Below are 16,124 nucleotides of genomic sequence, written 5' to 3' on the forward strand. Positions count from 1 at the left end.
TGCGTCCGCCTGCCGTTTAGCGCGTCGGATGGAGGACATTGACCGCCTCTCAGCCTGCCCTCCTCCTCTAATCAGTTTCATTCGGGTCAAAGGTCAGGGCGAAGTGCCTTGACCACTCACGCCCCAAATTTCGAATATATGGGTGGCTCTCTGGAAGCATTCCGCTCAGCGATTGGCCATCCGTTCCCTCAAGATAGAGAAAGCCGAATGTATTATTTTAAGCACAACCACACTCACGGCTTTCATTCCTCCAGATCCCCGAATGCTTCGCTCGATTCAAGGAAATGAATTCGATCATGCGGCCCAATGTGCATCGCTTGTACTCTTGGTGGCGGAATTTTGCATGTATTTATGCCCTCAGAGAGAGAATATTAGTTAATACAGGAATTAGTGTAGCTGTCGATAGTTGATAGCATCAGTTAATTAGTGTAAAGAATCGCCCAATTTATTGAACAACTTCCGTGATCGAGTGAATCGCCGGTGATGTCAGGGTCACCCAATGCATTATGATACAATGCTTCCGTGACTATTTGTTTCAGTTGGTAAAACCATAGTGTCCCAGAGAAAATTGTGACGAACAAACAAGAAATGTACACTTTTTGCTCTCCTGCTGATGTATAGGCAGAAATGCACGAACCGTAAACACCGATGTATGAAAATAAAAAAGGACGTTGAATAAAAGCCAACAATTTTATTCCAGCCTAGATTTAAGTTAGTTTGAATTTTTTAAGATATTAATGCAACTTTATTGGTAGCTATATATCGTCATATATAGTAATGAAATAGCTGAAAATATGTTAAAAATTAAAACACTACAATATGAGCCAGGCGACAGATAAAGGCAAATATCATGGAGTTAAGATATCCGCGAACCCATCGTGGGGAACGCACATGAAGGCCTGTTTACACGGTACATCAACACGTACGGGTTAATGTCTAAATGTATGAATGCGAGAATGAACGCCAAAACGAACCGTGTAGCCACCTAACTTATGCAAATGCATGCACAGAAAATAGAATCTGTTCTAATTTGGTTCATGCATTCGTACATGTTCCGTTCCGCTCCACAAAAATCATTCATGCAAACAGACAATGACTCGTACGTGTAAACAGGCCTTGAGAAATATTTTTTGCGGAGCCCTAAAGCATGGATGCAATGCAACTTGGGATTTGCTGGAAAAATATTGGAGATACGTGATGGATGCCATTTGTATGTTTTTGAGCTTTAAATTTGGATATTGTCCCGCGCATACTTGATCACTTGTACGTACTTTTCGAATATTTCTCGGTCAAGTTTAAATAGAAAACTTTCTCGTCTGCAATCAGTTAGGTCATAATTCTCCTCGTGTTCACCATTGGGAAAAGATTGAGGTGGACTTGGATGAATTTGAGACTCTTGATCGTGTCGCCATGCCTTTTGGGCGCCGGAACATTTTATTCCGGCTCAACTTTAATGGATTGCCCCAATCAATCTGTCATATTCGAGGCTATCCGATGTGTGTACCACGATTACGACGTGTGGTACGTGAACCCAATGCGTGGTTCCTTTCATCGTGATTGATCGAGTATCTAGTGAAAAATAGGCCAGATCGTGGAGCCCGGTTTCTTCGCCCACGAATATGCATTTAAATTAGTTCCCCCTGTCTTCGGCGATTACTCTTTATCCGTCTCCGCCCCCAGCCCAATCTACGAACACATCCATAAGTCTCCCTTTAAAAATACGTCAAGTGTCAAAGGGTAGAATTCTCCGGGAAATTAAGCCATTGGGGAAACGCATGCCTCCCGCTCGATTGATTTTTTCACTCACGGATTACTCGCTTTAACACAACGCTATTGTTTTGAAACTTCGTACTTTTATTCTCCATTCCGGTGGATTTGTCGTGAACAATAATTTAGAACGCACACCGTGACGTATGACAGAGTCAACCTACCGTCTATCAGTCACCAATGGAATGGATCAACCAAATTCACCAAAACATTTTCTCGTACATACTCAACCATATGAGGCGTAACTTTTTGGCATTACTTAATGTCCATGATGTTAATTTTTACTTGATTAAAAATCACTGATGCCCACGATACTTGCAACTTAAATGGCAGGTTTAGTATCATGAAGAAAATATTCAGCCCAAGCAAGCATTCAATTATTCTGCACATCTTACCATTGGAATACCAAATAAAGACAAAATATCATTCCATTGGCCCAAAAATAACCACGGAAAGAAAGCCAAGTAATCCATCCCAAAGTGTTCTTAACATGGCTTAATGACTAGTGCCATTTACTTATGCGTGCCTCATATTTCTAAATCAAGTTATTTTTAAACGCAGCGAAACATTTGATGAGTATACCAGTAACATTTGGATAAATTGACATTATTAAGAAAGGGGAAAAGTCAGATGACTATTTATCCATCCATTCAAGGTACTGTGAGGCAAGGTATATTTAGGGATGTACGACAGCTGTTGGAATTTCCAATGATTGCTCTCAGCAAATATAAATCGTGAAAATTACTTCCTCAATAATAATTGGATAAGCTGTGATATTGTTTCCATGACGGAATCTAATGTCTTCCAAATAAAACATTACAGTGATTGAATCCCTCAAAACAGCATTGAAAAATGACTTGTGGCAATGCAACGACTATAAAATGCATTGGAATAAACGCTTCGTATTGTAAAGGCATTAACGACACATCAAGTCGCATGCTCGAGTGTCAGTAGGTACACACACATTTCGCGATTCACGAAGTCGAGTTCGCTACAAGGGTAACACAAACTTAATCTCATGCCTAATTGGCCTTGAGCCGTGGATGCGTGATCGTATCACGATTCGTGATGTGCGCCGAGAAATTACGAGGGCGGAAAGGGAGGGGACTACGGGGTCGATTAAGTGGGCAATTGCGAGAAAAAATATGTAATCCCTGGGAGTAATTCAATTAATGAAGAAGTTTCACGCATCGTAGCAGTTGAATTCATTTCGGTCCATACCCTCGTATCTCAATCCATGTCTTTGAGGTACACCATCCGCCTGCAGCTCCAAGTATCTATGGTTTCAATTCTCCTCTCATAAGCTTTATCTAAATCCGGTGGTTGAGTGAAAACTTCTCTTAAGTTATCTCAGATAGCTTGAAAAATTGTAATTAAGTATGTATCTAATGTATTATAATTCAATGTATATTATAATTATCAAAATTCTTTGCACCCCAATCTTGATGGTTTATTCGGTTGAAGGGTATCACCCATGTAGGGAATATGTTTTTAACGTGTGCAAGGTATAGGGATACACGGGAACATATTAGTTATTTCTTTTGGGGCGAAGTCTTCCAAATATTATAATATTGCGGGTGGTGCTTAGTTTAAGTCAAGTACGAGTGCCCGGAGTCTGTCTTCGAATTGACGGATTCAAATTTCGATCTCGATAAGAGCCAACTGCACGGTATCCCCGAAATGAATAAAAAAACCGTAATCTAAGGAGCACCCATGCTTTGACTCACAAACCATTCCCTCAGGGATCTCCCCACTCGATGGCTATGCCGAGATGGATCCGATAAGCCAACCAATCTAGGCCTACGCCAGCTAGTTATCCAAGGTGGGTGAATACAGGATTCGAATCTTGGAAATAGCATCCCTTTTGTTTTTATAGTGGCTTCGAAAACCGTTCCTCTCGAGTGTTGATGATTTCGAGGGCAGAATCGATAGCTGAAGATCGATATGTTCAATTCATGACGTAAAGCGTCCAGTCATCTCAATTTCATTTTTTCAAACTGATCGAAGCTCAGTTAGCAAACGCACTGATAGATATCGATACCATCCGTTTTTTTCCGTTGCTCTATTTTCCTCGACTAAAAATCCCCACTTCATTCCACTCACGTGTTCTCTTGACGTTTGATTGAAGCTCTTACCTGAAAACATCGTCGTCTTTCTACTCCCTCTAAACGTCTTTCGTGAGGGGACGTATCTGATTTCAGCCACAACAATAACTCTGCCGTTACTCCGAAGAATGATTGAATCAGAATATCGCCTCCCTTTCTGGGGCAGTTCGCTATTAAACTGTTTTCGGTGAGGACTGACGGGACCCGTGTTGTGTTGTTCGGGTTCAAAGACGAAATACACGCGCGCCATTTCCGGGTACGCCACCCAATCTCTTCATTTTTTTCTTGCCGTTTTAACACGAATATTGCGTCATTATCAGCCGAGCAGTAGGAGCGTTCTGGCGCCTAAGGATCTGAATCAGAATTAATAGCAGAAACTTCAGCGTCACATCAACTACAATATTCGCACAATTGAGTAAGATTTATGTACCACTGAGCTGTAATTAGTCAATCCTGTCTTTCACGCTTATAATTAGCATTTTCAGCGTCATAATAAGGTATCTGATAAGCTAAGTGACATTATAGGCAGTGATAACGGTATTATTATGGATATTTATAATATTATGTACATAGTGGCGCCGACTCCATAGGGCCTTAGGGGGCCCTATCCCCCTCAAAAATTCGTTATGGATGTGAAGAAAAAATGTGTCAGGCTTGTCTATTTTCCCCGGAGTGTCCAGATATCGAGATTCGAGTTATCAGGGTTTTAATGGTGATTATATGACTCTTATAAAATACTTAAAAAACTTAAAACTCACTACTTATAAAATTTCCCGGGGCAAGATCCCCGGTTTTGGCCCCCCAATGTTTTTTGTAAGTCGGAATCCCTGTATATACAATACAGATTGGGCTTACCTTTCACTTTCCTGAATCTTTTAACAAACGGCTTAGTTAGTGCCCGCAATGCCGATGAATGATCGAGAATAACTTGTCAAAAGTCGCTTGAGAAGGATAAAGCTGATAATATATGTATTTGAGATCGTGTGCTCTATCAAATTCTAATTTTTTCATTGCTATTCCTCGCGGTTGCTCATGCTACATAAATTGCTAATCAATGAATCGCTCTGCGGACGGTTTTCGGACACCGATTAAAATGCGCCCAACAAGTCACAACCCGAATCAATCTCTCAGGGCTCGGACTGCAGCCTCCTTCCTCTATCAAGTCCCCTTTGCCATGAAGCCAAGAGGAAATGAAAGAGGCACACGTCATTTCCGGGTCCGCCTCCAGCTCTTCATTTTTTCAATGCTCGTTCCGAGTGAGCTGCGCGTGTACCATCTCGCCACTTACACTTCTTCTCATCAATCACGCGAGTGCTCGGGTGAAAAGCGAGCGGGGTGGAGAACCAGAAGGACCCAAATTTAATGTCTCCGTCGAGACGAGATCGCCTTCAGGAGGTCTGTTCACTGCTACCCCTATTATCATTTTGCACTTAAAACATCAGCTCTCTGGCTTCCCGCTAATAAATGAGGTAACTTATAATTAATTGGCGAATTAAGTGCAGGGTGTGTATTTTAAGTAATGAGAATAAATTATGAATAAAAACTTTTGGGCTATGTCGCCGCGTCAATTCTTGGGTGGCCCCAACGTTTCCCGACCGATGCTGGTCGCTTTTTCAAGGTGTGTGTTTACGGCTTCTTCACGAGTTACTCCCGCGGCATTCATGAGGTTCACACGTCACACGGCGTCAGCCAATAGAAATACGTTTCGCGTCGTGGGCGTGGCCAAAGCTCCTAGCGGACTTTTAGAGCTACGTATCTCGGTTAAAAATCGAATTTGAGCTCTGAAATTTGGCGTGTGTGTTTTTCATTCATATATTTTTGGTTTAAAATAACGAAATCCAATTTCTAATTTTGAGTGTTCCCTCCTATTATCAAGAGTTGGGAATTTAAAATATTTTATACAGGTATCTGTGTCAGGTGGGGGGGGGGGAGGGGAGCGGGAGGTTGGAGGAGTGGGTTGCTGATTTTTTAATGATTACTGGTTGCCAAGTACGGCTACTTTTCCTGAAATAAACTTCATTGTAGGTGGAGATTTCACCGTACCTTCTATAGATTGGGAGACGTATAGCTTCATTCCTGGTAGGAAGATAATGTGATTTGCAAGGAGTTATTACACACTTTTACAACAAATACATTGCTTCAAATAGTATCCGTACCAAACAGAGGAGAAAGTAACCTTGACTCATGAGCGGCAAATATACCTCATCAGGTTATAAATGTAAGCGTTGTCGAAGGAATAAGTAACCATAGGGTAGTAACTGCTAAGTTTTCTCTATATACCGCCGAAATGTTTTAAAAAGAACAGAAAGTTTTCATTTTTAAAAGAGCTGATTTTGATGGGTTTAAGTGTCATCTGAAAAATGCTTTCCCCGCGTTTCAAGAATCTCTAATAAAGTCCTTAATCTAAAATGTAGAGGGTACTTGGAAAGCTTTTCTTTCGATCTTAACTTCGGGAATAAATAGCTTCATCCCTTGTAAAACAAAAAATGAAGGTAGCGAACCGAGATGGTATGACGAGGAAGTGAGAAAATCATTGAGGCGACAGAGAGCGTGCCATGCTATGGTTAAATAAAGTTAGTACGGATTTACCCGTTAATGAACGCGAGTTAATAAAAAAAATATATGTTGTCTAATGCCGCCACGATGGAAGCATTTAGGAATGCATTCACAAATTTTAAAAGGAAAACACTAGTAGAGCACTTATGGGATAACCCAAAAGCATTTTGGTATTATGTTAGGGAAGTTCAAGGTAAAAGATATACCATATGTTCGCTAAGAAACGATAATGGAGATGTGTTAACAAACAGTTCCGATAAAACCAATTTATTTAATTCCTACTTCAAGAGCGTGTTTACTGAGCGTTATAAGAACTCATTCGATACAGTTAACAATCTCTGCATACGAAAGATGACGCCTCTTGACATTAGTGCGCACGGAATAGAAAATATATTGAAATCGCTCAGTCCAAATAAATCGCCTGGTCCAGACGAAATCCCTTCTCGCGTATATAGAAAAACCAGCCTTTGAAATTGCCCCCTTCTTGCAGTTGACATTCAATAAATACATATATGAAACAACACGAAGTACCTATCGACTGGAAAATTGCTAATCTAACGCCGATACTCAAAATCGGTGACAAGGAAAAGCCATCTAATTACAGACCGATATCTTTAACGTCCATCTCATGTAAAGTCCTTGAACACATTATAGTCAGCTCAGTAATGAAACACTAGACGCATAAAACTTGTTGATGAGAACTCAACATGAATTCAGGAAAAGTAGATCATGCGAAACCCCATTAGCGCTTTTCGCCCACGATATTTTAATCGCTGGAGAGGACAACATTCCAGTAGACGCGATTTATCTTGATTTAAAAAAAGCATTTCATAAATTTCTCCATGGAAAGTTATTGATAAAACTGAAATCTTACGACCTAGATGAAGATGCCATTTCCTTGATGAGAGAACTTTGAGCGACCGCGTGCGAAGAGTATTATTAGACGGTGCAGTCTCCAACGAGGGTAGAGTCACTTCTGGCGTCCCTCAGGGTAGTGTCATAGGCCCACTCCTATTCCTTATTTATGTAAACGACATTGGTTAAAAATACACAGAAAGCTACCATTACTTGAGGACGACGCTGTAGTTTACGGGGAAGTCCGTTCCAGTAAAGATAGGGAATCTTCTAGCATGCTGCGTACGGGTGATTGATGCGAAACACGCTAGAGGTCGCTCGCTGGGTATTATGTAGATGTAGATGAAACGTGGAAAACTCGCATTCAAAAGTGTGTTGGGGCTGATAGAGCCTGCACTGAAGACTTTTCGAGTTCGTACCGATATATCTAATGCATTTCGTTGCATCGATTTATTCTCGTCAGTTAATATATTAAATCTCATCATATCATTCATCAAATTGGGTATTTTCCGCCAAAGAACATTATTATTGTATACGTTCGGTCTTTGCCTTCTCATCCCGACGGTCTGTGGCGATTCCATCTCATTTTCAGTAAAATTATAGCTATTGCCATTAGAGGAAAACGGATACAGCAGTTAGGACATTAAGAAGAGGATTGTGTTAGCAAAGGAGGCGTTCATGATCAGGAAGGGCCATATGAGGGGATCGTCAGATAAAAGTTTAAAAAAATGCTAATGAAGAGGCTGAGTCTGGGGTGTGGCGGTGTGGAAAAGTGGACATTTAGGAAGGAGAATGAGAGAAGACTGGATGCTTTCGAGATGTGGGTGTGGAGGAGAATGGATAACGTAAAGTGGACGGAGAGGAGGAGGAACGACGAAGTGCTGGACATGGTGGGTGAGGAGAGGAAGCATCTATATGAGACGCAGAAGGAGCAGAATGGATGGAGCGAGTAATGACAAGGGGAGACCACGAATGCCACATTTTTTATGTCATTCGGAATGCCGAACGCTTCACCGAATGGGTAATGGTTTCATTGAATGGGCTTTGGTTTGGCTGTAATTAATTATTTTTCATGGGGTACAAAATGCATTGCATAATTTTAAAAGAACGACCCTGTTTCCGGGAGGTGTAACGGTTAACGTTTTCAACCCGATAAAAAAGTCTCCGCCGGCCAAGGCTAGCTGCAATTGAAATTAAATTGAAATCTGACAAAATCGACCACATTGCAGAGCCGAAGCCGCAAACCTTCGTCTCCTCGTCTCTCCGGCTGCTGCATTATTCCGGGTACGTGTTCGGTGATGGAGAACGCGACGGCAACAAATGATGTATATAAGGACAGCGATCCCTATCATTGCCGCCATCCCTGAACTCCAGAGTGAAAAATGATCGTGTGATTTACAGTCCGTAAAAAAAGCAATACACCCGAGTTTGAGGAACTCTAGCATCAAAACGAAGCAATCAATTTTGATGCAACAAAAAGCATACGAAATAAGATTTATTACTACGTTGAATCATATAATTTTCAAAATTTTTGGCTCGATAGTATTTCCTACACTTAGTTTTTTTTTTTAAGTACCCGTTTTTTTGCGCGTAAAATCAAGTTGCCCAACTTTGAGCGCTCGGTATTCCCGTCGTTTTCGTTCCAATTACTTGGCATTTTGATGTATGAAAGCCAGATCTATTATTAATAATTTCCAGAAAATAAATTGCATATACCGCAAAAATTAACGAATTTGTTTTAAACAACGCAAATCTCTGCTAACTTCGAAACAAATGGATCAATTGAAAATCGATAGGTACTGATGTAATCAGTAGTAGGCTTAACATAATCACAGAAAAACTTTGTACGGTCGCAGACTTTGTCGATCCCACGCAGGCTTCGAAGAGCTATTGCCGTGTTCACATGTTGGAGTGGATCAACGATCCTAGTGGCCAGGCTGAAGTTCCGTTTAGGGTATAGGCTCTAAAGAGCTAATGCTCAATCGTTCAGCGGTGAAGGACGCATTTATTTGATATTTTGCGGGGACAGTACAGACATGGCCTCCGGCTACATCCTAGAAACTGTCCGTCAGATAGGCGTTTCCGGGAGTTCTTATAACAGCCCGTGGCTTCAGGGAACGGTGAGCTGCAGGGTGAGAAAAGGGGGATTGATTTGTGCTGGAGCTACACCTGTGCTGGAGTACCCTTTGAGATCAGAGGCAATGCCAAGTCTTTAGAGATTAAAGTTCAAAAGTGCATTTCCAGTCAAGGGGGAATATAAACTAAAACGTATCTCTCCTCCACTATATTATCTAATGGCATGCTGCATGGTGGTGATTGATCTCCCCCTACCAAACACCCTAGAGGTGGCTCGCAGGGTATTATGTAGATGTATCTCTGCCCAACTTGACCACCCCGTGAGTCGCTGGCCTTTGGAGCTCTTGGAACCAGGAATTTACCTTTTTTCGGCTCTTACCGCGTGGTTCAGAATGTATCCCGACGTGTGGCTTCTTCTGAGGTCATTGAAATCATCTCCAAAGAAGCGACTAGCAGGGGTCGCGAAACGTCGCGATACATCCTCAACTACGCGGTAAGACCCGAAAAAGTTCATTTTATCAACCATAAACCGCGAAAGCCTCAGTGAAAAATCAGGGATTTACCCTTCGATTACACCATGGCGGAGAAGTTTCAGGATATGGCATGTTTATTTTGTCACTTTAAAGTCGTGGTCATTCATACGTTTCATTTCTCTCATTGTGCTAGCAACCCCTTCCACGAAATGTGCTGGCATCTTCTTATGAAGCAATACTGATGTTGCCTTTTTTTCCTTTTCTTTCCAGCGATGCATCCCTCCGTTCGAGAACGCCGCGTTTCGCGCCGTGGTGGAGGCGACCAACACTTGCGGCATGAACGGTCCCACACGGTACTGCGTGCAGACGGGGGTGGGGGCGAGCGGGGGCTGGGGAGTGGGGTGGGCCGGGGGCAATGAGGATAAGCAGTGCGAGTTCTGCGACGCGAGGGACCCCGCCTTCGCCCACCCCCCTTACCACCTCACCGACTTCAACAACAACGACAACCAGACGTGGTGGCAGTCGGAGACGATGCTGGAAGGCATCGACGACCGAGACAGCGCAAAAATCAACCTCACCCTCAAACTGGGTGAGTACCTTTGCCATTATTATTAATTATTAGGGATGGACGGATCGGATACCTCGGATTCGAATATCCGCGGATATTGCCCTTCATCCGATACATCGGATCTGGATCCGATATTTTAGATAATAGCTTCAGTGAATTGAACTCCCCGTAAGAGTGGAAAGAGTTCCGATTCTATCTTCGAATGCGCCGTGGCATGCGATTCTTGTCCTACTCATGAACCGTTTTGTTTGAAAGCTGTCGCAGAGTGAACGTAGGAGAATTTCAGTCGTGGAAAATAAAATAGGCAAAATACGACTGGCATATATTGTGATTCTTCCCAAGAGATTGAACAATCATCGGGGGAATCTCAGCGACAGGAATTTTTAAATGTATTTGGATCCGAAAATATGCGATCCGAAAGATCCGGCTCCGAAAATCAAGAATCCGATCCGAATCCGGATCCGAAAAAATCCAGGATTCATCCATCCCTAATTATTATTATTAGTGATATCGATCACCATTCATCTTCTGTGAGTCAATCGCGCATGGCCGCTCGTCGGTCACTTCAAATGTTAACAGTCCATTAGCGGTCAATCTTGAAGGTATTGAAAAGATTGAGAATTCATCCATCTTGCTCGGCTTATGTAACGGACCGTGGGCACGTACGAAACCACGTGACCAGTCTTTCCGTTAAATGTACTATTTTCTTTTCAAATCAAAGTAAAACCAATAACGTCGGTTGGCTAAATGTTTTTTTAATTTGGCTCTCCCCTCCCTCGTTTCCCTAACATTCCACCCTCTAACATTATTTTCAACATCCCCTCCCCGCTAAGTACTCCCTCCATCCATACCTTCTGTCTCCTCCGTATCTCATCTAAAAGCTGCCTCTCCTCGCCAACCATATCCAGCACTTCTTCGTTCCTTTTCCTCTCCGTCCATTTCACTCACTCCATTCTTCTCCATACCCACATCTTGAATGCATCCAATCATCTCTCGTCTTATTTCTTCAGTAATCACTGAGGAAAGATTCTGAGTAGAACTCCATAATTAATAACTAAATCCCATACTGTGAAAAACTATAGCTGCCCTAGGCGTCGCAATTGCCGAAGAATTTCACTCAAGAAGAACTTTTTTCGCTTGTAAATGACTGTAAATCTTGTTAAATAAAAACTTTTGGGCTATGTCGCCGCGTCAATTTTTTGAGTGGTCCCAACATTTCCCGACCGATGCTGGTCGCTTTCTCAAGGGAATCTGATGAAGTGGGAATTTTTAATATAGGTATCCGTTTCAGGGAATGGGGAGGGGAGCGGGAGGGTGGAGGAGTGGGTTGTTAGAGGAGCAAAAAAGAGGAGACCAATTTCAACAGGGACATCGGCTTTAAATAAATCTCATTTGGCGACCCGTAATCCGAAAAAACACAAAACAGCCATAGTTTCTTCATGATTTGCTATGATAACTGGTGCGTAGTGAGCGACCGCATAACCTGTGCCCATAATCATGTCGATAACGCCTCACTGCGTGTCGGAATTGTAGGAATTCCTTTTAATCCGTCGTGAGTTAAAAAAATTGGCAAAAAAATCCCGCGGACTGTGATCATTCGTCTTCCTGGGGGCGGGTTCTGAGGAATGCCATCCTTCATTCACTATAGCATTCAAGATAGGGTAGTTTCCATTTTTTCTTGTCTCTATCGAAAGTTTATTACGCCTGAAGCGCGTATTTGTCATGAGGTGAGTCTACTGGGGCTGGGGTTGGGCGAGACCAATATTTCCTCGGAGGGAGGGACGGGGACTTGCTATAGGAGAGAATGATTGTGACTTAAAAGATGCTTGTCCAGCAGCTTGGCCGATGTCATTTACTTATAACTGGTCGAGGTTACATAAAATTAACGTTGTGGAATAGACAAACTTTTCAATGTATTTATTTAACCCTGAGCGAGCTTCATAAGGTTAGTTCTCAATGAATCGGGTGTTTTGCAATTTTTTCTTCTCATCTCCATCAAAATTATAAAATGCCTGCAGCACGCATTTGTCACCGTTCTATTTCGAATGTTTTAGCGAGAACCTGTAGACGTTCAGAAACGCCGTTTTACAAAAAGCTGGGATGACAGCGCTTACTTAGTTGATATAAACATCGTATGTTAATCCTAGAATCCTATTCTTGACCATGTAGAGTCCTACTTTCGGTTTGATGGTATTGAGGTGAATAAGAGAGCGTTATTCGTCAACGTCTGTGTCACATCGATTGGAAAACATGATACTCTACAACGTTTCTGAGCCTATGAAGTCCACTTCCTCACTTAATATGAGCTTTCATTCATAATATACATATATATATGTACCAGAATCAAAAACTAGTAATCCCGCCATCTTAAACCTTTTAGTATTGTTATCAATAGTAGAGACCCCATTACGTTCGTTTCAATGATGGTAATATAAATTTGGGCCGTACGCGCAAACCGGAATGCACCTACAACTACATAATACACTGCGAGCCACCTCTAGGGTGTTTTGATCAATCACCAGCACGCAGCATGCAAGAGGATTACCATAAGCACACCATGTGGTAGAAAAAACGTTACGCATACTAACAACTTATTCTACCGCAATCATTCAAAAGCAAATTTTGCCAGCTACTCATCAAGGTATTCTGAAAATAAATCCACAACACGCAAAACACGCTGTTAGAAAGAAAAAGAACATTAAAAAACATGCATTAAGGTATACATAAGTTAGAACGCTACGCTGTAAGTAATCTAATCTATTTGTGAGTTCTATCGCTGCCGTTATAATCTCCTATTGATCGTGGATATAAAGAATTCTGAATCTGTCTATTCTACAGTCTATCTCTCTTATTTTATTTATATGATCTGATCTACTGCAGTATGTTGGCGTTCGTGAGAAATGGCTTATTTCGTCGGATATTACACTGTCCTTGAATTTATCGAATGGGCTTAGTCTATTTTTCAGTCTACAGTTTGACAGAGATTCCCATCCAAGTTAATCTAAGAGGTCAGTTACACTAACAAGACTATCGTAACGACTTTTCACACACCTGGCAGCTCTTCTTTGCACGCGCTCTAACTCTGTTTTTAAGCTTATTTTATGAGGATCCCGAACTCTAGCAGCGTATTCTAAATGGGGTCTAAAGAGGGACAAGTAACTAATTTCTCTCACTTTGTCGTCGCACATTCCTAATATTCTTTTAAGAAAACCCAATTTACGATTATCTTGACCTATTAAATCACAAATATGTTTGTTCCACGATAGATCATGATTGATTCTAACTCCTAGATATTTCACGGCTTCAACAGTCTTTAATTGGGCACCTCGAATGATATAGCTGTGTTGTGGGGAGTTTTTTTCCAGAAATGCATTACTGCACGTTTTTTTCAAATTTAATTCGCACTGCCCAATATCGCACCGCGAGCGTCGATGTGGTCGTCTACGAACTGTAAACTAAAACAAATCGCAGAGCGCTGCGTTGAAGGATACGCATTATACCTACATTTAATGGTCAAAAATTGTGATTTGTATGTAACTGGCCGACCCAGTATATTTGAGCGTTACTTAGAGTGTCGTTGCGTATACAAAAGGGCAGGAGGCATTAATTTGGCATCGGGACGAAATGTTCTGTTCGTGAAGTTCACCCAAAATCGGAAAACGTGAAGTCGCTCCCTAAAACTGGGGGAGTTGAATAACGCCTGTGTGGTGCATCCCAAAGTGGGTCGGAATTCGGTGGGTGGTGGCGTGGTGGGAATCTGAGGAGGGAAAGGCGAGCGTTCACCGAAACACCACCGCACGCCTTTTCAACTGTGTGCACGGGCGTGCGTGGAGTGTTTGCCGTGCGATCGGGGTGAGAACTGGTTCCTCCGTCGCTTTATGTGCGGACGCTCTCTTCCTCGGCGTTTGCTTTTGGCGTGTCCTCTCTTTGAGCTCGTCGACATCCCATCCCATCTACACGGACCATCTGTATGCGACGCATCGGACGCGACGGGCGTCGAACCCGGGCACTGGGATCACGGCATCCATTTAGTTATTTGTCTTGACCACCCTGAAAACCGCACTATTAGGCCTTTTAAATTAGCGGAATTCAGCTAACGACCAAAAACACCCTTGACCTGCTGAGAAGCCAACGATACGTGTGGGATTCGAACCCGCGCAGTGGCGCCGACTCCATGGGGCTTGAGGGGGCCCGAGCCCCCTCAGAAATTCGTTATGGGTGTGAGGAAAAAATGTGTCAGGCTTGTCGGTTTTCCCCGGAGTGTCCAGATATCGAGATTCGAGTTATCAGGGTTTTAATGGTGATCATATGACTCTTCTAAAATGCTTAAAAAACTTATAACTCACTGCTTATAAAATTTCCCAGGGCGAGATCCCCGGATTGGGCCCCCGCAATATTTTTATAAGTCGGCATCCCTGAACCCGCGACCTTTGGTTTAGCAGGCTGACCGAGACTAACCGAGGACAGTGGCGGATCTATGAGGGGGGGCTAACGGCGCTATATCCCCCCCTTGGGTATCCAATTTACACCAAAAAGAATGGCAATTTTTTCCGAACCCCACTTCGGCTGGAATTTTTACCCAACTTAACCCCCTTGTCCCTATCCTGGATCCTCCACTGACCGAGGGCGATTAGCATGAATAGAGCCGTATCTCGCGCTCTCTTTAGTTCGAATGGATCACTCCCTTGCAACTTTTGCTGTAATCTTGAAATTTACATAATATATAGAATAGGCTTAGATCGCAGAATTCCCCAGCAGACCAGCAGCAGGAATCCAACGGGTCATTTTTTCCACGTCCGACTCCATATTACGGCTTCCGCGGGTTGATGTCAGCGAATATATAGATTTTCCGGGCTTTACCCCGCGTCGATCCATAATTCTTCCGGACGACGGTTTTGCCGGCGTTGCAGTCTGTTTCTGCAGGTCACAGAAGATTTTTTTCTCCTCTTCTATCCTAGCCGTCGCACAGTGGGCTGAAATCGAAAAAAGCTGGACAAAAGTCCAAAATGACGTTTTTTGAGATAGAGACTTCAAACTTGGCTTAAATACTTATGAATAATTACCAACTATAGATGTATGTGCCATTTTACATCAACACGATCCGTTACTGAGATACAGTGGCCCAAACATGACCAACTTTTTAAAAACACGCGCGGTCTCGTTTTTCTTCAGAAACCTTTGAATTTAAGCAGGTGGTGTTGCATTGGCATGATTTTTATGGAATAAAAAACGTAATATTCCTATGAGTTGATGCTTTGCCTATACTTTCCATGAATTTTGAAGATTTTGGTTCTCATTTGACTGGTTTTACAACGCAAAATGGCGGACCCGTTTTTCACGTGAAATATGACATAAAGTAGACATTATCTTTCGTTTACGAAATATATAACTCGGGAAATTCACATCACGGTGTAAAGTAGAGATTTCTTAAGAATATTAAGCAGAAATCTCGGAAAAAAGTCTGCGACGAAGGTAATGAGAGCGAGTTTTCGATCGCGAGTCAAGGCTGAGCTACACTCCGCAGGACCCTGAGGCTCGGTAACCGAGGTCGATGTTTCAAGTGTTTTGAAACTTTATTCTTGAAAATCGTCATTTTAAGCACATAACCTAGTCATTAATGACCTAAAACACTATACTGATGACATTAGCAAGGATTATGGATCGACCGAATTGACCATTTAACGCGTTACTCGAGTGGAAATGCTTGGGATTGGATATTTGTCG

General features: G+C 42.4%; 1 protein-coding gene across 2 annotated transcripts in view; it reads left to right on the forward strand.

Annotated features, from left to right (window-relative positions):
- LOC124159563 (laminin subunit gamma-1) overlaps positions 1 to 16,124 on the forward strand; it is a 390,848-nt gene that overhangs the window by 183,960 nt on the left and 190,764 nt on the right. For both annotated transcript variants that reach the window (XM_046535458.1, XM_046535457.1), the window contains exon 2: positions 10,103 to 10,421. In XM_046535458.1, the coding sequence (XP_046391414.1) occupies positions 10,103 to 10,421 (319 nt within the window). The remainder of the gene's footprint in view (positions 1 to 10,102; positions 10,422 to 16,124) is intronic.

Source organism: Ischnura elegans, chromosome 5, assembly GCF_921293095.1.
Source record: "Ischnura elegans chromosome 5, ioIscEleg1.1, whole genome shotgun sequence".
Taxonomy (NCBI): Eukaryota; Metazoa; Arthropoda; class Insecta; order Odonata; family Coenagrionidae; genus Ischnura; species Ischnura elegans.